A 21449-nucleotide genomic window follows, 5' to 3' on the forward strand; every position below is an offset into this window, starting at 1 on the left:
TGCGGGGGCGAGTGAAGTCCTGGCAGTCACTCCCACCGAAACGCACTGCCTGTCACTGCTGGTTCCTGCGGGCATGTCCATATGTGCAGTATAAGTTTTGCTCTATCTTTTGCTGATGCCCCAGTCTGTCCATTCTGATCAAAAACACTATCTAAAGAGGAGAGAATAATGACTTCAGAGCTCATATCCTCCATAAATGTGTGTGATGTTGGGAAAACTTCTCGGCCTTTCTGATCTTCAGTGTCATCGTTTGTGAAATGGGGCAGTAATGTCCACCTTGCAAGGTGGCCTTGAGGTTTGGAGGTGATATGAATAAGGCATCTACTTGCTACACACCTGGCACGTTGGGAGCAGTCTGTTGATGGTGTGGTGGTGGTGATGCTTGATAGCCGCTGTGTGTACAGCAGATCTGTAGCCTGAGAGAATCAGGTGCTTTGTGCCTCAGTAAGGAAATTTTATCTGAAAAGTTAGAATGGTGACAGCACACACAAGCAAGTCTCCCAATAACGTCCCTTCTGCTCCTGATGTTCGCTCACACAAAAAAGAATTCAGAGCCGTCTCCCTGCCGTCTAATTCTCTTACTGACCTGCCAGCAGGGTTCCCTCCCATCCAGCTGTGTCCCCTCAGGAGCTAAGGATCTAATAAATAAGCAACTATTTTTCCGTCCCGTTACACATCCTGTTGTCAACTTGGCCTTCGTCCTTCTCCATGCCTGTCTGAGGCTTCCTAGTTACTCCGTGAAGTTTGTTGCTGTCGCCCTTTCTTTCCTGACACCCCCAGAATGGCTGGGGACTGGCCGTTCATTAGCTTACACTCAGAAGCTCTTCTTGGTTGTCGTGGTTAACGGCCTGAGCAAGCTCTTGAACTTAGGGACTATTTCTTGTCCTCCATACAGTGCCTTTCACATATAGCTATCTAGTTAATCAATGAATTAGTTACTTTGACTCAATCCCAGAAACTAAAAGGCATTAGGCAACTCAAACTCATAAAGCTACAATAGATTTCTGAGCACCTTTAAAATAGGGAGGCTGTTCATTTGCTCAGGAGAGGTTCAATTTTATATGGAAGTAAGAATGTGGACTTATTAAGTATCTCTGGAAGTCCTTTCTAGGTGGGTAACCCTCTCCTAGGATTTTGCTCTCCAGGCAGCCCTAGATTGTCTGTGGGTTAGCTGGGATTGGTCTTTAACATGGTTGCCAGTCTCGGCATCTACAGGTTGACTCCATCATCTCCTAAGAGGTTTATGCTCAATTTTAATGACAACATTAGCCCAGGTGACATATAATTAGAAAGCAAGCCCTTTTAAAACCAAAAATACTTTGAGAGATTCCAAATCCAGATAGAATTCAGTTGTGGATTATTTCATATTTGTGTTCATGTCATTCTCCTCACTCCCCTCCTTGAATGCAGCTTGATGCTGGACGGTCCTCTGAGCTTCTCCTATGCTGTCACCTGTGACACTGGCAACGCGTTTGCTGAAGGGGACGCTTGTTAGCAAGGTTAGTGACTTAGTGCAGGGTATTTGAGGCACACTCACTCTGAGTGCTGAGTCTGAGTGAGTCCAGAAAGCAATGGAATATTCCATATACCCCCCACATGACTCCTACTGCCTCCAGGCTCTGTTTCTCCAAATAAGGGGTCAGAGCTACCCGGCAGAGGCCGGCTGAAGTCAGAGAAATCCTGACTTTAGCTGTTTCAGAAAAGTGGCCCAGTGTTTGAGGAATGATGAGGACATAATTAAATATGAGTCAAAGGGTTGGAGTGGTTGCCATTCTCCCTGTGACGGGTGTTCACTTGTGTGACTTAGTTTTGTGACTGTTGCTTTATCAACATTTTGGCTAGCACTTGGAACACTACCTCTGGGCAACTTCAATGAAGGTTGTTTTCCAGGATGAAGTAAACAGGCTGAAATTTCCACTGTTCATCAAATCTGATGTGAATGGTCAGCCTGAGCTGGATATTTCTGGTGTACTCCTGAAGAAGTCACTGCTGTTGCTCCAAGGAGAAAGTGGTGGAGGAGACAGCTAACCTGTACCTCAAGCTTTTATTTTCTGTCAGTGATATGTGCAAAGATAGTCTGATCTGTCTGAGAAGGAACGGCTCTCAGTGGTGCTGGCTTTCCAGTGCTCCCCAGACTGTGCACAGTCAGCTTATTGTTGCCAGCACGGCTCTATGATAACAATCACTCCTTTCTCTGCGCTCCTGGCCCCTCACCATGTTTTATTACGCTCCCGCTGAAAGAAAAGGTGTCTGTGCGTTCTCTATCTCTTCATTTGGCTCCAGGGATTTCCCTTTGATTTGGAAAGAATAATTTTTCAAATTCCGCTATAAAATATACAGGAGAGAGAAAAAGAGATTAAGCTCCAGGAATGTGCACAGGTGTTGATGTTTTGTTCAAATAATGAGCTTGCGGTAAATTTTCTTTAGTATTGCTCGTGTGAATGGTCACTTCTTATAAGTCTTGTAAGCAGTACTGTTCACCATTGATTTACACGGCCTGGTTTAACTTTGTCTTCAGCCTTCGAGATGTGAAAACGTTGCCAATATTCAGCAGGTGCCTCCAAGATACCAGGAGCAGCATGACAGCCCCTAATTTGCTCTCGCCCTGGTCTGCCCGGAATATTGATGGGGAGCAGCCAGCTATCTCCTGGTGGGCAGCTGTCCCTGCTTTCCTGTGGCATGGGATTGTCCACATTTGCATTTTCAAACAGAGGCTCGCTCAAGTGTCAGTGAAGAGAGGAGGTGGAGCCAAAAGGGCTTTAAAAAGGAAAAGGAGTCGTTCTACCTTTCAGAAAAGGAAACCGTGTTTGGGGAGGAATCGTATCTCCCTATTTTTTCTTTCAGCCTTGTCCAAGGGTCGTGGCTGGAACTTTCCATCAATTCTTTCCTTTCTTTTTTCTCTCTAGCGTTTGCCTGGCCGCTGTGCCTGTCACAGTGAAGTCGGCTGCAGGCCTCCAGAGCGTGGCTGTTAAACTGAGAAATTTGTCCTGAGGGTGTCAGGTATTTCTTCCTGGCTTCCCCAAAACTTAGCCACAGGAGTCTTTCTGGGGGTGCCCCTTTCAGGCTGCATTTGGACGCTGCCTTAAGTTGCAGGAGAAGGAGCTGGAGGAAAACAACAGCAAAGCAGCAGAGTGAGAGATGCCCCAGGGCCGCAGGCCGACCTGGGGGGACACGCTGGGGGTCAGACACGCCCCCCTTGGTGGGGCTGTGCTCAAGCAAAGTCAACGTGCTTTGGATTGAAAGTTCAGGGCCTTCAAGATTATGCTGCTCTTCCTTAGCACTCTGTTGCCAGCAGTTTTTGCAGCTGCTTTCGTTAGCATCTCCGCACGGCCGCGCTGGGACTGTCCTGCAGGCCCTCCCTCGGGAAAGGGGCATTCTCCCTGTGTGGGTAAGTAATCCCCTTAAAAGGAGAGCACATCTTCCTGGAAACTGCCCCCGGATGCCTGCTCGTTCCGTCTTGTGCACTTCAGCTCTTTCCTTTCTGATGTGTCTTTGAGTGTGTCTATTTGCTTAATTCTCATTCTCCGATGCATGTACATTTGGGCTGTTTCAGCTGATCTGCTGCCAGCTATGGAACGTCAGGGCTCTCAGTCTGTTCCTCCGCGCGGGTGGGCATGTGCTCCCTTCTTCACTAGCCCTGTGCTGCTTTTCACGGAAACCTCCGTCTTTATTCTGACGTGAGGAGTAACTGAACACTTAGTTGATCGGCTTTATATTGGAAACTGGGAAACAGATGGCTTTCTTCTTTTTGAAATTGTCTCTATATAAGCCATAAAGAAAAAAAATCCTTCCTTCTAATAACTTGGAGTAAGAAATCAGAAGTTGCTAAAAAATCTGTCAAAAATGGGAAGGGAGTTGGAAACAAATGTGGTTCCATCACTGTGAAGGGAAGTTTCAGGTTAAACCTCCTCCCCTTTCTCCGCTCTCCCCTGCTTCTGAAGCTCTGACAGCTCTGGGTCTTTTTTGTAGCAGGTGCATTGTAACTTTGAGAACTGCTAAGAAATGACAATGAGAAAGCGTGCCATGCCCCCTCCCATAGTAAATGGGTTTTTATTCAAGGGAAACAGGACTTTTACTGAATGCAAATAACAATCCTTCCTAAGGACTTTGCCATAAGAACGTCACTCCCTCCCTCCCTCTGTCTCTCTCACTGTTGATTCATTTTATTCATTTCTTGGCTAGGTCTCTGACCTGCTGCTCCAGCAAGGCAGCCATTTCCATCCGTTAGAGGCATGAACTGCCCTAACTTTCCTTTCCTGTCTTCTTGCCCTTTTGAACAGGGATCTGACTCCCCAAAAGAGGTAGATTGAGGGAAATACAGTGAAGTTTCCAGAAGAGAAACCTCTGGACGACAGCACAAAACAGTGGAAATAAAGGGAATAGTCGGAGCCAGTTTGCTGACGGCAGGCGCCCGCCTGGCTCTCCCGGTGAGGACGTTAGGGACGATGACGTGGCGCCCTTGCTCAGCATCTCAGGTCTGTCTCCAGGCGGCACTCACTGCAACAGGCGAGCAGAACCTCAGGTGTTAGAACGAAGGACTGATGCTAGTTGTCTCTATGTTCCCAGCACCTGGAAATTCTTGCTTTCATAGGATGCACTCTGTAAATTCTTGCTGACCTGCTGATCACATAGTCTTAGAGAACAGCAACAGAAAGGGGTGACAAAGGACAAAAATGATCCCATGACCCTGTTACTCAGCTGTTGGAGGCAGAAGTAAAAGTTTTTGGACACAGTTACGTGGAATGGATGGGAGCCTCTCTGGGGTCAGAGAATTTTCCCAAGAGTAGTTGGCAAGTGACCAGAGTCAGGCACTGCCACCTGCATGAGACGAGAGGGGAGATGTGGGAGCCAGTCAAGAAGCAGAGCCCAAGAGAGCAAAAAACTGGCAGAAATGAACTTGAGAGCACTGCGTCAGAGTCTCGGGGAACAACACGATTCTCGCTAGCAAGCGAGCCTGTGCCCCTGTTCCTTGGCACCCCTGCTGGTGCTCAGAAGTGCCTTTACCGAGGCTGACTGCACCAAGTAAACTTGAAACCCAGGATAGAGAGTTCGGGGGACTGTGACACATAGTGGAAGGAGCACAGGTGTTAGAAGCAAACACACCTCGTTTCAAATCCATGCTGCCTACTTAATACTTGAGCTATGTTGGAATATCGCAGAGAAATAATGGTACCCCCTGTCAGGATCGTTGTGGGGAACACGTGAAGTGACACATGAAATGCACCTGGCACACGTGTCCTCTTGGCTACATCTCTTTGATCAGATTGCACCATGAGATGCCTTATTTGCACAGTGCAGTGACATGGCACAGACCCCACACAGTGTGGAACGTCTGGATGCCACTTTGTGACTCTGCCTCTTTGCTCCCTGGTTCCTTGCAAGGCACTCCCTGCTTTACACTCCCGTCTCATGTTAGCTGATAACTGCCTGGGTCACACCCTGTGCCCTCTGCATTTCAGAGGATAGTGTTTCTCCTCTCTAAATAGATTTGGTGCCATCATCTATTTTTCCCCCAATTAAGTTCTACTTGCTTTATTTTTCACCCTTGGCATTGAGACAGACCACCGCTGGCCAGCCTGGCCCGGCAGGAAGAAAGCTTTGTGGTCTGACAAGATTCAGGTAACTTGACCCAAGATTGTCGCTCATGTGACTGCCGGCCAGACAACAGCACAGAATTGCGTGTTCTTTTCATTTCCCCCTCCCCCGCCCTGCTTGCCTTTTTCTTTCTTTTTTTGATCAGCTGTGTATTCTGTTAGCTTCTGTCTGAGCTACAGTAGGTGAGGAGAGCAAGGAGAAAACTGCTGGCAGGTGGCTTCTGAACTTTGAAGCCTCTTTGCCCTGGAAGAGAAATAGCCGTTGAACAAAGGAACTGTTCCTGTTTGCTGTCTGGAGCTGCGTTATTTGTGTGAACTTTCTTGGTAAATAAAGAGCGGGGAAGAAGGACAAGCCAGGCCTCTGAGAGCTGGCTGCACGAGGGGTCCTGGGCACTAAGGGAGCCAACAGGGGATCACTTTCAGCAGTAAACAGTGAAATCACTGATTTCAGCACCGGCTAAGGCTTGGTCAGCTTCCCAGTCATGTGCAAACCAGAGTAATTCCATGATCAGAATCCTGTTTGTTTTTTCAGCCAGAGCAAAAGTTTTTTTTTTAATCTAACTGCAAAGAAATTACAGAAACGATCTTTTATGCACACCACGTGGATGAAACCACCCCTCTGTACCGAGGGGTTTGTGGTCTTCCAGGGGCAGTTAAACTTAGTGGTAAAGAGCTTAAGTTTGGAGACAGGTCTGGGTTCTAATCCCAGGCCTGCTGCTTGTGAACCATGTGTCTCATTTTCCTCGCTGGGAGATAAAGATAGGTACTCCTTTCTCCCAGGATTGTTCTTGGGATTGTGTTCAAGTGTCCATCAGAATCGCCAATGTCGGGGCTAGCACCCAGTGCATCTGGGTCAGGGTCTCGTCTAGGGGTGCAATCCGGGCATTGTGGTCTTTGTCACTTTCCCTTGGTGCTTCTCATGGGCATAATGGGCAGCCCAGGTGTGGAACCGCTAAGTTAATACGTGGGAGGTGCACAGATGAGAGCTGGCATGTAGTCGGCACTCAGTAAGTCTTAGCTGCTATTAATATTTTTATCATTGTTAAAATTACTTTTATTCGTGGTAATAGTAATATTTTCTAAATGTGTCTTGGTTTTGTCTATAATAATTGAATATTTTTTTACACATGGAAAAATGCCACATTGAGAAACCTAATGGTAGTTTTACAACACTAAAAATTGCAGACAAGGGGCTGGCCCTGTGGCCGAGTGGTTAAGTTCGCACGCTCCGCTGCAGGTGGCCCAGTGTTTCCTTGGTTCGAATCCTGGGCGCGGACATGGCACTGCTCATCAAACCACGCTGAGGCGGTGTCCCACATGCCGCAGCTAGAAGGACCCACAACGAAAAATATCCAACTATGTACCGGGGGGCTTTGGGGAGAAAAAGGAAAAAAATAAAATCTTTAAAAAAAAAAAATTGCAGACAAAATAATGTCAACATACGTAACTTGTATTTTTGTCCTCAGAAGAAATGTTTATTAAAAATACAAAAACATATGGAACTGGTTTGAGTGAGTGCCCTTGTGCAACTGTGGCTCCAATGTTTGTTTTTCTGTGACATCAACTGATAAAAAATTCCACTGAGTGCAAATTAAATCTGCTTGTTAGATTTCTTACCAGTATTAATTTTATTTAATGACAACAGCAAAAACAAGCCACTTGAAACTGATAAGATTATTTAAATTTCTTGTATATTTTTCCTTATGTTTGGAACCAATTTCTCTAAGATATTTTTTTGAGGAAGATTAGCCCTGAGCTAACATTTGCCATCAATCCTCCTCCTTTTGCTAAGGAAGACTGGCCCTGTGCTAACATCCGTGCCCATTTTCCTCTATTTTATATGTGGGATGCCACCACAGCGTGGCTTGGTAAGCGGTGCATAGATCTGCACCTGGGATCTGAACCTCTGGACCCCGGGCTGCTGAAGTGGAGTATGTGAACTTAAGTGCTGTGCCACCAGGCTGGCCCCATCTCTAAGATTTTTAAAGCTGTTTAGGGCGCAAAAAGGAATGATAAATTAGTTCTTTAGATGAATTTACATTTTTGGGCTAATTGGGGGTTGTCCAAATATTTGACATTCACTTTAGAAGTTGTAAGGTGGGAATTATTTGCTTGTGTTCAGAGTAGAGAAAGTAGTTGATCGTTTTCCATCCAAAGTAAATGGGTTAGTAATTTGGCTCAAGTAAACTCAAAATCTTATTTACTATCTATAAATTTGCACCTGAAAATCCATTTGAAATAATTGCTTGTTTAGTATGAATAGTCGGGGTTTTTTAACATCAGTAGTCTCCAAATTCCATTCCATTTGTAAAAAAATTAACACGTGGGCATATGTTTCCAATATGCGTTTATTTATTTATCAGTTACTTACATGCTATATATACTAGTATTATGAACTTTATACGACACACAATATTTCTAATATTTTCTTTCGACACAATCATTAGCCATCTCACAGTCTCTAAGTGGTACCTATCCTCCTTGGGAAGACCGTTTTAGAGAAGCGGTACAGTGATGGAGTAAATGCTTTATCTTTCTTTGCTATTAGCTCAGCTCCTTTCACTTAAGCATGAAGAAATAAGAAAGAGGTTTGCTAATTTTTTTTTTTTTCAAGTAAAGGGGAGTTATTCATAGTGAATGACTTTTCTCAGAGTGTGTAATGGTAGAAATAAAATTTGCTCCCTAAGTTGGCTAATAGTGCCCCAGGATCGCTCCTGCAGTAGGGTTATGCTGAAATTCTTCCATTAAGACCAGAAGGCTGGACCACATCTCTAAGGATGGGCTGGAGTTTCAGAAATTCCAAAGCTCTATGGCCCGCTGGGGTCACTATACCACAGGATTTTTAAATAAAAATGGCCTGTGCCTCCATCCTATGTTCTGGGGAACCCAGTGTCTCCCCTCTCTGTCTTGGAGGATTGCTGGGCCTGGGGACGGTGATGTGGAAGGGAAGGCTCTGTGACCCCATGGTCCTCCCACTGTGTTATCGACTACCCCTGCACGTCGCTGCCCCCAGGCGCTGTCCGTTCCCCACACGCCATCCCCTCACCCCGCACACCCTGTTTGACTTCTCTGGAGAGCCAGCGCTGCAGGCTGGGAGGGTACAGACTTTACTGAAGGCGTGGCGCAAAAAGTCCTGGGCCAGTCACCAAACAAGGAAAACAAAGTGCTTTTCATTCTTGTTCTTAAAAGTTCAGCGATTGTTCTCTGTGGAAGAGACGCCCTCTGTCTTCCTGGGATGGGGGGCTGCTCCGCCGTCTCCATCTCGGCCCGTGGTCCTCCCTGGGCTGTGCGGATCTTCCTTCCCCAGCCGCCCTCGGGCCTCCTGAGTCCAGCTCACGCGGCCTACGGCCTAATGCAGAGCACTTTAGACTTCTTTCTCCTCCAGTTTTGTTTTCCTCATCACATTCTGGGCCTCCTTTTTTAAATTAGAAAGAGAAAATTACTAAATAGCATCCGGAAGTGTTTCGATAAACAAAACAGTTGTTTCTCTGAAGAGAAATTCTGGCCACAGGTTTTAAACCAATCATCTCCCTGTTCTCCCCACAATGGGAGGATGTGATGTGTGAGACAGACGTGAGGATTCCTGGGGCAGGTCCGGGGTGGTGGGAGGACCGCCTGGAGAGGAGACGTCGGCGCTCTCAGCTGGGGAGCACTGCAGCATTCCAGGCTGGCAGGAGGGTCCTTTCTTCGGCCTGGTGGACCAGGTCAGAAGAGAGGCAGCACTGAGGCTTGGAGCTCTGGTCTTGGCCGGCGATGGTAAGGTGCGCTGCGGGTTGTCTTCTCTGTTATCACCAGTCTTCAAAGAGGGTCTTATTAAAAGTGAGAGATTGATCTCACTTGTGCTGAGGAAAATGCCAGCAGCTTTTCAGGTGAAATGGTACAGGGAGTGTCAGGTGGGAGAGAGCGTCTTCCACGAGCACTGTGGCCTCACAGTGGAGTGGCCAGAGGTGCAGGAGGCAGGTGGGAGCCACCAGTGGTTGAAAATGAGGGAGGCAGAACATTGCCCAGTGGTCAGTGGCCTGCTATCAGTGACTATATCTCCTCTGTTGTTTTTATCATTGACTTACGGAATTCATTGTACTAATTTATATGTTGTCTCTTAATCCAGACAGAGTTAAAAAATCAAACATTGACCTCGGATGAAAGGTAAAAATTTCTTACCTGGAAAATAAGCCTTCTAAAAATCCGTTCAGTATTCTTAGCCTTTTAGTCTCTTTGATTGTGGTGAAGAAAACTGAGAAGAAACTAGTAATTTTCTAACGTTTGTAAATTGCTTGGCCTAAGATATTTCAGAAATTATTTTAATGAGGCAGTTCTCGTAAATTTGTTATGAACAGAAAACTTAAAGACTCAATAAGTAGCCTCAACAGCTGGACCCCACTGCCTTGGAGAGCTTTTTCAGAATGTTTGGGTTTTTCAGAATGCACTGTCTTTGAAGGAATTCCTAAATGTTTTTCAAGCAATTCTCAAATTCCAAGAAGCAGTTTAGTGTTTAGTTTAGTTTTAGTTATTAGTTCAAATATGAGCAATGCTAGAACTAGGAAACAGAATGTTAGTTTTGGTATGTTGTAGTTTCTAATGTTGGAATTAGAGTTAACTTTAAGAAAGAACTGGGAACAATGACGACAACAACAGCAACAAGAAAAATCCTGACCATTGGCACATAATTGCCCCCATGGTGTGTTTACTTCTTGCCCACAGGTCAATGCTTTCATCCAGAATGCTAACGCTTGTCACATAGAAGGAAGCGATAGCTGGACGTTAGGTAAACCAAGAATGCAGATTCGTTTTGTAGAGATTCTGTATTAAAAATGAGGTGGCGTTGCACACCGCCACTCCAGTCCCATGCCCAGCTGCCCCGTTTGCCGGGACCCACAACAAGAAGATGATTGAGAGCCGGGCCTGGAAGAATGAGTAACATTTTTGCCACACGTATAAGAAAAATTACATTAAACCGAAGGGACCCTCACATTTCTTGAAAGATCTTGCTATATCTGAAAACACATTTCCATTTCACTTTATATGGCCAATGTTACTAACCTCTGAGGGCAACTGTGGAATAAGGCATCCCTTAACATCATCATTCATCTTTCCTCCATGATTCGTCTTTCCTTAACATCATCTTTCTTCTCCATGCTGGAAATGAGTTAATGTATAGAAACTTCAGTCATTTTAGCCAGATACAAGGCAGGGACTCCTGCTCTCCTCACCTCTTGACCTTCTTTCTAAGCCTGGAGTTTGAATTGGTGTGTGCGTCTGTTTTCACTGATGACCTTGATCTTATGGTTCTCCCAAGCCTGGCCAACCAAGCTACTGTCCCGCAGTGTCTGGGTTTCCCAGGCGTTTCCCAGCGAACAGTACACTGGAATTGGTGTGAGCGTGAAGGCATCTGAGAGCCAGCACACTCTGGTGACAGGGATTCATGGTACACGCTGATTTATTGTCAAAGCCCCTCCCAGTGGCAGGATGGAAGAGGATGGAAAGCACTGCCTTCTTCCTCCGTGCAGAACAGCAGTCAGGGTGCTGCCCACCGGCTTTCAGTGTAGTGAGTGCATCTCGTTCACGAGGTGGCTCTTTTGGTGAGTAGGTGGTTGCTTGGATACAGATAGTCCTAACCATCGTGGCAGCTTCCTTGTTCTTCAGCACACGGTGTGTCAGTTGAGAAATCGTGTTCTATTTCATTCTCTTCAATACTTTTCTGGTTAAAATGTCGAAAGCTTGAAGAAGGATCTTTCTTCTTCCATAGACTCCATTCTTGTGTAAACAGATCAAAGATGGAAAATAGGTCAGACTCAACACTGTCATAATATATAGTTGCTGTGTATTTGGGGCTGTTCCTTTATGAGGATTAAAAACTTGCCCAGAGGCAGAAGCTACCAGGGGTCTTCTGGTGTTTTCCCCCCCTCTCTCTGAAGCATACAATTATTCTGTCTACTATAGAATTTTCAATACAAAGAAATCGAACCTCTGCTTGGTGTGCAGGGAAATTGCAAAGGTTACTGTCATTAGTATTCATTTGCCCAGGATATGGAACTGTATATCTTTTCAGCCCAAGCAACATTGTTGAGAATCTGAAAAACTCTAAGTGGATCTAAAGGCTTATCATGTTTTGGAAAACAAATTTGAGTAATCAACTAAAACTTTTATATTTCTTGGTTTTTCTAATGAATCGTGGCAAAGAGTTCATGTAAGAGGGAAAAAGAAGATATATGAAGAAAAATTTCCATCTAGAATCTCAGTGCATTTAAAAAGTACCCAACAGTGCCCACGAGAGGCTAACAGGCAACTGTCTCTCAGTATTGATCTGTTAGCTTCTGGAACAGGGGGCTCAGCTGAAGTGCTGTCCATGGATCTCCCTTTTAACAGAAGCTATGTTGATGATATGAAGGGACCAGGTCTTATTACTTCCAGCAGACAGGATGAAATGCCATTTTTGAGACAAAGGGTACATTTTAAACAGAATGAGTTGTGGTATATGCTTTACACAAGTGGATCGATCCTGTCACAGGAAACAGGGGAGCCGTTTCGGACGGGTGTTTCTGGTGTCACACTTGTTTGTTGCCTTACTTTGCTGGAAAGAGTTGTCTCCCCCTTAGTGGATGCTCTACGCCTGGCAAGTGTGTTAGGCCTCGGCTTTTGAAACTGATGAGGTCCAATTACGTGGCGGATATGAGTTGATAGTACTTAAATCGTAGGGAAAGTCTTTCAGTATATCTAGTTCTTTATGTTGAAAGCACCTTGAAGGTAGGACTGAGATTTCCTTTTATATAAATTACACCAATGAATTAGCTCAAGTCAATTCAACAAATATTTTTTCAGCATCAGTTGTGTTTTGGCTGACAGTGGTGACGTCACTGATCCAGATGCCCAGGGTCTCCTGACGGCACAGTGGGGTTCCCAGCTCAGAGGGCCAGGTGCGGGCTGAGCTGCAGTTTACCTGATGGCGTGTGGACCATATTAGTTGGATTTGTCGAAACTAACTCTCACAAAATCCGACAAGTGGCTGAAAAACCTTCCTGCACAGGAACTGAGGATCGCAGACAAGGCTAAAAATGCAAGGCCAAGAGAACCATGAGGGAAGGACAGCACTGACCGTTCTCTGATTTCTAGAATAAGCTCTTTGTTGGCTGCATCGGAGGCAAAAACAATGTAAATCTCTCTAGACTTGACAAAAAATAAGAGAAAAAAGAGAGATTAAGAAAAAGACAGCCTGGAAAATGGATTTATGCTTATTACTAGTGATGAACTTTGCAACAAGTGTAAATTCCCTCTAAACGTTAGCTAATGGTGACAGGAAGCCCTCAGGACAAGTGTGATGTTTGCAAAGGAGTATCCAGAATGTGAAAACAACTTCTTATGACTTTTACAGTCGTGTTCAAAGTTGTGATCTTGAAGGCCGTGTTTACTAAGCTTAATGAGAAAAGTTAGAAGGGCCTTGAGGTTTCTGACGTTACGGCCAAAATGGAAAGCCTCATCTCGTTGGTGGAAGACGTGTTCCTCCTGCTTCCTGCTGTGGTCAAACACGGCTAAAATAACACATGGAAAACCACATGATGACAGATTAAAATGTGTCCTTTCGTCAGCAAATACTATTGAAAGCTTCACAGCATTACTGAAACTTTGAAGAAATTACTATTGGGAAAATTACACAGTAGGGTGTAATTATAGGTCTTTCTAATATATCTCAGCTTATAGTATTTTCTAGAAACTAATAATCAACAATTACTGGGAACTTACTATAAGTGAGGAAAAATTCTAAGCACTTGGTGTGAATTAATTTATTTAGTCTTCATAGTAATCCGACGAGGTAAGTACTATTAGTATCTCCGTTTAAAGATGAAGAAACCTAGGCACAGAGAGGCTGAGTAGTGAGCTGAAGGTCACACAGCTAATAAGCTGTAAAGCCAGCAAAGAATCAACATGGGTATTCTGTCTCTAGTGCCAGTGATCTTAGCCACTCTTGTATGTGCCTCTCTGTTCCAACAATGAAAGGCACAAAGGACCACAATCGTTTTTCATTCGCCAATAGAGGGGAGATGCATCAGAGCAGAAATTTCCTCAGCCGTCAATAACTTCTTTATAGATTAACAAATATACCGTGAAAAAGATAGTGTAAGTGCGCCCAGGGTGACGGGGCCACTGCGTTTCCTGGAACATGAACTGAAAAGGATTCTCAGGGGAGGTTCCAGTGGGCCCTGGCTACAGTTCACTGCCGCACAGCAAAGCCATTGACACTGGAGCTGCACAAAGTGCTACGGGGCGTTGTCGGCGTCGTTACTCCTGTGAAAACCAGACTAAGCTGGGTTCTGTATGTTGGCTACTTTATGTTGGCTGCGGAGTTACCGTGAAAATATTTGTCCCGTAGCTTCCTGCAGTTTCTTTAAGCAGAGCACTTAGAATGTTACATATTTTTCTTTTTAAAAAAGGACAAGTGTTTCACATTTTTTTTGACCTTTTCTGTGATGACAAATGGATGTCACAAAAAATAACTAAAACAAGAGAACTTTATTCCTCTGAGTTAAAGGTGGCATTCTAATGAGGAGTGAGAAATCTGTGTGTGAAGGGAGCAGTTTGAGAACAGATACTGGAAGTGTTCTCACTGACATGTGATTTGGTTGTTGAATCAATGTTAATATGTCACCTATTAAGAACTCACATGTGTACACTCTTAAAAACACCTGTAAACAGAGTTTTCCAAACTACTTTTTAAAAACTTCCAAATAAAGAATCTTTGTCCCTTTTAATCCATTGGTTAAAAATGTAAAATACAACACCTTCTGGTTAGTTTGCGTTTACTGAATGAAATCTAGGAAGATAGAAATTTGCTAGTCTAATTCAACAAAATTTGTGAATAATTGATAGATGTAATTAAAGAGTATATTTTATGATTTTATACATACAGCCAGTGAAGCATTTCTTTCATTTGATATAGATATGATTGTGAAACATCTTTTTTGTCTATGACAGCTGTCAAAGACTAAATAGCAAAACATTTTGAACTTTAAACCAGATTTTGGAATTCCTACAAATTCAGTCTTTTCAGTAAATGTGAACTAATCAGAAGGTATTGCATAATCTCAATTTTTAACATGCTGAGGCCCTTTTGGGGTACATCCCCAGTTGAAAATGTCCAGCAGAGAGTAGAAAATAGAGGGGCAAAACTCAGAAGACAGGTCAGCCTAGTGATTTCTGAGTCTTGCCACATGTAAGTGTGTGTGTGAAGCATCTGGAAAGACTTTTCTAACGCTTTAATGTTGGCAAATGCATTTTAGTCTGGTAACAGTAATCTTTAAATAAAACTGAGCACGATTTTTGCTGACAAGCTGGGGGACATTTAAACATGCTTACTTAAGATGAAGGGTCACCTACAGCACAGGAACCTTATAACGGGGTTCACTGTTCTGAAAAACTGCGTTATTATGAGTTTTTTAAAAGTTGTACTGAGATGTGATATTAGCCAAGAGATAGACACATAAATTAATGGAATGGATGAGAAAGTCCAGAAATGGACTTACACAAATATAATAATTTGATCTTTTTCAAATGTGCAAAAGCAATTCCATGGAGAAAGGATAGTCTTTTCAACAAATGATGTTGGATCAATTAGACATCTGTGAGCCACACAATGAACTCCAACCTAAACCACATGCCTTATACAAAGATTAACTCAAAATGGACCATGGATCTGAATTTAAGATGTAAAACTGTAAAACTCTTAGAAGAAAACATAGGAGAAATCCTTGTGTCCTGGGGTTAAGTAAAGAATTTTAGAAATGACACCAAAAGCAGGATATACAAAAGAAAAAACCCTGACAAATTGTACTTTCTCAAAATTAAAACCTTTGCTCTGCCAAAGGCAATGTTGAGAGGATGAAAAGACAAGCTGTGTGCTGGAAGAAAGAATTTGCAAATCACATATCTGACAAAGGGCTTATGTGCAACATATATATTTTTAAAAGCCTTTCAAATGCAACGATAAGAAAACAAATAACCTAGATAAAAAATTGGCAAAGGACTTAAGTAGATACTTCACCAAAGAGAGTATAAGGATGGTAAATAAGTCCATGAAAAGATGTTTAGCATCATTAACTATTGTAGGCTGAATATGGCCCCAAATATGTCTGTATCTTAATTCTTGGAACCTGTGCATGTGAGCTTACATGGCAAAAGGGACTTTGCAAATGTGATCTTGAGATGGGATGATCACCCTGGATTCTCCAGGTGGATCCTAAATGTCATCACCACGGTCCTTATAAGGGGGAATGGAGAATGTCAAAGGAGGAAGAATATCACTGAATCAGAGAGATATTTGATGATCCTACATGCTGGCTTTGAAGATGGAGAAAGGGGCAATGAGCCAAGGAATGCAAGGAAGGCATTATGTATGGGATGCAGTATATTAGAGAATTAGATATAAAGTTATCCAGGTGATGTAATTGTAGGAATTCATTTAAAGGGACCCAGTTTCTAGTCAGTTCCTGGGATATGGATGCAGAGAATCCAGCCTTGTGGAGAATGCGCCTAGAACAGTGTTTCCTGAAGTGGGTTCCTTGACCTGGTGCACACGAGATGCTAAAGAAGAAGAGCTCCTGGTGAATTCAGTTTGGGATAAGCAGTACAGCACGATGTTTAAAAGCTGCAACCTGTGATCAGAAAGACATGGCTTTAAATCCCCACTTTGTTATTTACTGGCGGTGTGACTTGTGGTGAGGGAACTGCCCTAAACTCCAGTTTCTTCTTCTGTAAAATGAAGATGCTGAGAGCACCTCCCTCCCGGTGTCACCCAATTAAATGAAATAATGCATTCAGTGTGCTGCTACCCCAGAGGTAACATGCAAGATATTGGCTATTACTATTCTGATGATATTCACCACCCACCCTCTTGGAGAATCAAAGTGTGTAATAACACATTAAAGACTCTGAGAAGTCCTATTGAAAAAAAGCAAGCGCAATCTGGCAGCACCTGCTGGTCTCAGTGACTGTCCTGAGGACCTGGGAGGAGACCTCTTGAGCTTGATAATAAGGATGCGGTTGAGGGTCAGGTAGGGGCTGTTTTCTGCTTTGGATGACGCCTTTCTACCACCACTCAGGGTGGCAATCTTCATTCACATTTTACAGAAAGCAAAATTGAGCCCCAGAGCTTTCCTTACAGAATTCAGATTTAAATTCCCATCCCCCAGCTCCCCTTTCTGGATGTATAATTCCTGAATCGCCTGGCTTCTCTCTCACCTGCCCTGAATGTTGACATTAACGAATAAGCTGAGAACAAAGCTGTGACTGCCCACAAAGGAAATGTGTGCCCTTTTAATTACTTACTGTAATTGAGAAAAAGAGACGGTATTAGTGTTTTAGAGTGAAATAAAACTTTCTGCATTTCATGAAACCCAAGATATCATTCAAGTCAGCCCCGTGGGAGGAAGTAATGGATGGCTCCTCCCAGGGGGCTGACAGAGGCTCAGTGTGAGGAGCCATCCGTCCTTCTTCGTGGCATCCATCAGTTTAAATCTACACTTTCTCTCGCGCGTTGTTGAATCCTGAAGGTCTGAGCTCTCTTTCACTTTCTTCTCCTGTGAGCCTTCAGGCTGTCTTCAGAGTGAGAGCAGGAAACCTGTGGTGCGGAGGGCAGGTGGCAGCATTGGCTTGAGAGAAGACTAAGGTTTCTTGCTAGTCTGGGTGCCGGTATCATTTCTGTGTTAACTAAGTCACATGAGCCTTTGCCCCCAGGGCCTGCAGAAGACAGTCAATCTGCCTCCTCACTCCCCTGTGTGGGCCACTCCCCCAGACTCAGAGCACAGGGAGAGGAACCGGTTGTGAAATATTCTGTTTCTGCCCCCCACTTCCAGTATAACCTGCTTTTCGTGACTGACCTCTGTGCCATGGTGGCCCTGGTTCTTGTAGTCACTAATAAAAATCGCCACTATGCTCCAGACATTCCGGACTCCTTTCTAATTCCCGAAGATCCCCTCCTAATCCCCAGGTTGAGAAGTCAGAGGTTCCCATTGATTTGCTGTGACCTCTTGGCTGTCTTCAGGTTTGTATTCTTTAGAAATGATGTTTTATTCTCTGTGCACCTGCCTCTTACTGAACCGCACCCAAAATAAACACCATTGGTTTTGACATGGGAAAGTTTAGCTGTTCAAACACGCACCTGTGATGACATTCAGATCCACAGATTGTACCACACGTCGATGTTTATAGAGTCTTTGACAGGTCTGAAAAAACACTAACTCAGTTATCACTTTCCAGTGATAGTACAGGATAATGACTATCACCAAGGCTAATTCTCAAAGTCTTTCATTTTCTTTTAAATCATAATACATTTCATGTCTACAAATACTCAGCCCAGGGCCTGGTTGACAAAAGATGATGCTGACAGTGTAGGAAAAATGCACAGTGTTTTGAGGAAGTGGAATTAAAATTGGTTACATAAGTAACATGAAGATTGTAATGTCTTGACACATAACCCAGACCAACTCAGGAAAGAATACCGGATTGGGAGGGCAGGGTCTGGGTTCTAATTCCAACTACCACCACCTAACAAACATCGTTGAACTTCCTCATTTGAAGTAGATCCATGTTTTCCAAATTCACCAGGATGTAAGCGTCACCTGTAGTGTCTGTTCAAAACACAGAGTTCTAGCTCTCAGCCCAACCGTGCTGAACTGGAAACTCAAGGGGAGGGATCTGCAAAAGATACACACTCACACACAGACACACAGCACCCTGTGTGATTCTTTTGAATAAATGATTTGGGGCCACACTGAATTAGGTAATGTCTAGGGTCTCCCAGTTCTAAGGGGCTGTGATATGCCCTGGATGCTGCGATTCACCTGTAAATGGGAAAAATCTGAAAATAAAATGTATTAGTTTTTCATCCTGAGTGTTTTTATAAATACTCTGTTTTTCAAAAAGTTGCTGAACAGAGGAACGTGATTTTCAATTGTTGATTTGCCCAAAATCCCCTCCAGTTTCCAGGAAAGATACAGTGCCTTTTCATGACCAGTGGAGAACAGAAGAATAAAGTGTTCTATTGTGGGGGGAAAAAAGTGTTGCTGAAGTTAACGGTATGGTTTGTGTTTTATGAATCTAGGTATTCTTCAGATTTCTTTTTTCTCTTTGATTTATTGACTTTAGTATCTGGCCTCTCAGCTCATGGTGGCATACTGAGGATAGATGAGATCAGATGGGAAAGCTTGTTATTGTTATTATTATTATTCCTGTTAGCAAAATACGATAGACTGCTTTCATGAATTTGATAGCTCTGCTAGTGTCTTTGCCTTTGTTCCTGTTGGTAAAAGCCCAGACAAATAAACAAAACACAGTCATTTCTTCATTAACATATTGATTTATTAAGAAATTTGGAGCACCTGTTATGTACCCAGTATTGTGCTATGTTGGGGAAGGAAGACTAATGTGTTTAGAGTGCCTTTCCTTTCTCCTTTTTTTACCTGGAGACCTCCCATTTACTAATAGTTTTAAATGATTAAATGTCTTATCAATCTCATCGATGTATCAATGCATTAGAAAATTAAAAATATACGTTGGACACATTTATTCAGTTTATGGAGAATGCATGATACTCATTTTAAGGAGAGGGCTCCTGGCAGTAAATCCATAGGCCCACAGCACTCTATGGCCCGTGGCTAGTAGCTGTCGGTTTAGGGCGCCTTTCCCTGTGTCTTCCTTTCTCCAGGAAGCAATGCTACAGGAGAGGTGGTTCCACCAACATTCTAGTCCGAGGGTTCAAATCTGAACAGTGGCACAGCCCTGTGTAGTGAGACCCTGGCTGTGGGAATAAGCAATGGTGAATTACATTTGTGCAGTGCTCCATAATTAATGAAATAGTCTCAAACTTATAACTTCATTTCTTTTCCCACCAGTCCTCTGATATGGGCAGGAGAGATCCTGTGAGATGTTCAGAGAAGCTGGTGAAGCCAGGACTGGAAACCAGCCCTCCTGGCTCTCTGTCCAATGCCCTTTCCATTTCTTCTCAGATAGCTCTGATCTTCCAACCGAGTGGCAGTGGAGAATGGGCTCCCTACTACGCATCTGTGCAGGGAAGCTGGCATTGTGGAAACGCTCCGGGAGGAGTGATTTGAGCTAACACTCTTGAACATTTGTGCTGGCACCTATTTCAAACTCACATGATCTTATACTTCTCTCTTCCTCTTGTATCTCAATTCCGACATATCCTCTAACATGGGGTTAATATTTTCTGACTCTAGAACATAATCCCCGAGTAAGAGGATGTTATTCCATCATCTTGTTTAATCCTGAGAACAATAAACACATTTATTATGTCACATTAAGGTATTAAAGTTTAACGTGAAAACAGAATGGAATAAACCCAGCAAGGTAGTGAGACTATATTAGAATTCTTAACCATTCCCTCGCTCATCCCAGTGGTTCCAGTATCTAAAGGCAGAGTGGCAACTGTCTCCTCACCCTCAGGCAGGTGAGACCAAGGAAACGAGCCTGGCTGCAGAGGATGAAACTGTCCCCTGGCATCATCTTGGAGCATCAAAGACAAGCTGTGTATGGAGTCAGCCAGTAATTTGTGCTGTGTTTTCCAAAGAGAAGGATCAGGCTTCCGAGCAGGTGTCGCATACCTAGGAATCAGAGGGGGTGGGTGGCTTCACCTGCAACAGGACTGGACCCCAGGTGTAGAGTTGGGTACAGGGCAAGGCCCTGCAGGAATCAAGAAATCCAGGGAGCCCACTACCCAGATTTAACAAGTAAAAAAAAAATAGGGCACCTCATTAAATTAGAATTTCACCTACGCAGTGAATAATTTTTTAGCGTATGTCCCATGTAATGTATCTGCAATTCGCATTTAACTGGCGTTCTGTATTTTATGTGGCAGTGTTAATAAGGACAAAATATTTCAGAGCTTTCACAGGGTGGTATTTCAATTTTTCCTGCTTCCACATAAGATCTCTAGTTTTCTCCATGCTCTTCTGTGTCATTACCCTGAGGTCTCTGTTCATAAGGTGAGACTTGGAGAGGGGATCCGTTTCCAAAATGATAGTATCTGTAACTTTATTTCCAATTCCCATAATTAAATTTTATATTCACACAGACCCTTTCCACGATAGAATACAGTAGGTGGTTTCTTTTTGAACATAAAGTGGCATTTTATTGATAAGAGTAGAAAGTATTTTTCTCTTCAAGTGGTTCTTTGTTCGTAATTTGGCAATGCTTATTTCTGACAATCAATTTGTGGAGAAGATGATTTACAAAATTGTGAACATCCACAGGAACTCTTTATTCTCTATATGATAGTCTTTTTTAAAATATAAAACCAAGAATTAAAAAATTAATTCTGCTTGGGTGCCAGCCCCATGGCCTAGCAGTTAAGTTCACATGCTCCACTTCAGTGGCCTGGGGTTTGCAGGCTCGGATCCCTGGTGTGGACCTAAACCACTCGTCAGCTGTGCTGTGGTGGTGACCCATGTACAAAATGGAGGAAGACTGGCACAGATGTTAGCTCAGGGTGAATCTTCCTCAAGAAAAAAAATTCTGCTTGTAATGGTTGTCATGGAGATGTATTTTGTCTAAATCAGATAAAATATCATTGAAAATATACAGTTTTCTTTCTTTCTTCCCCCTCAGGTCCTGTGCCCTTCTTAATTTTCTCCCATGGAAATAGTATCTTTAGGATTGATCTGGAAGGAACTAATCATGAGCAATTGGTGACAGATGCTGGCATATCGGTCATCATGGATTTTCATTACAACGAGGGAAGAATCTATTGGGTAGATCTAGCAAGACAACTTTTGCAAAGCGTTTTTCTGAATGGGACAAGGCAAGAGGTAAAGTACCATTTTCCACAGTACTGGAAGGATTTTTGTCTAG

The 21449-nt window shown here is 43.6% G+C and overlaps 1 protein-coding gene across 2 annotated transcripts in view; it reads left to right on the forward strand.

Moving 5' to 3' along the window:
* Nucleotides 1-2794: 2794 nt before the first annotated feature.
* EGF (epidermal growth factor) overlaps nucleotides 2795-21449 on the forward strand; it is an 81142-nt gene continuing 62487 nt past the window's right edge. The window contains exons 1-2 of one of the 2 annotated variants that reach the window (XM_046656709.1): nucleotides 2795-3388; nucleotides 21207-21406. In XM_046656709.1, the coding sequence (XP_046512665.1) occupies nucleotides 3262-3388; nucleotides 21207-21406 (327 nt within the window). In that variant the 5' untranslated portion in view covers nucleotides 2795-3261. The remainder of the gene's footprint in view (nucleotides 3389-21206; nucleotides 21407-21449) is intronic. The other variant, XM_046656708.1, reaches the window with a different exon arrangement.

Source organism: Equus quagga, chromosome 3 (assembly GCF_021613505.1).
Source record: "Equus quagga isolate Etosha38 chromosome 3, UCLA_HA_Equagga_1.0, whole genome shotgun sequence".
NCBI lineage: Eukaryota > Metazoa > Chordata > Mammalia > Perissodactyla > Equidae > Equus > Equus quagga.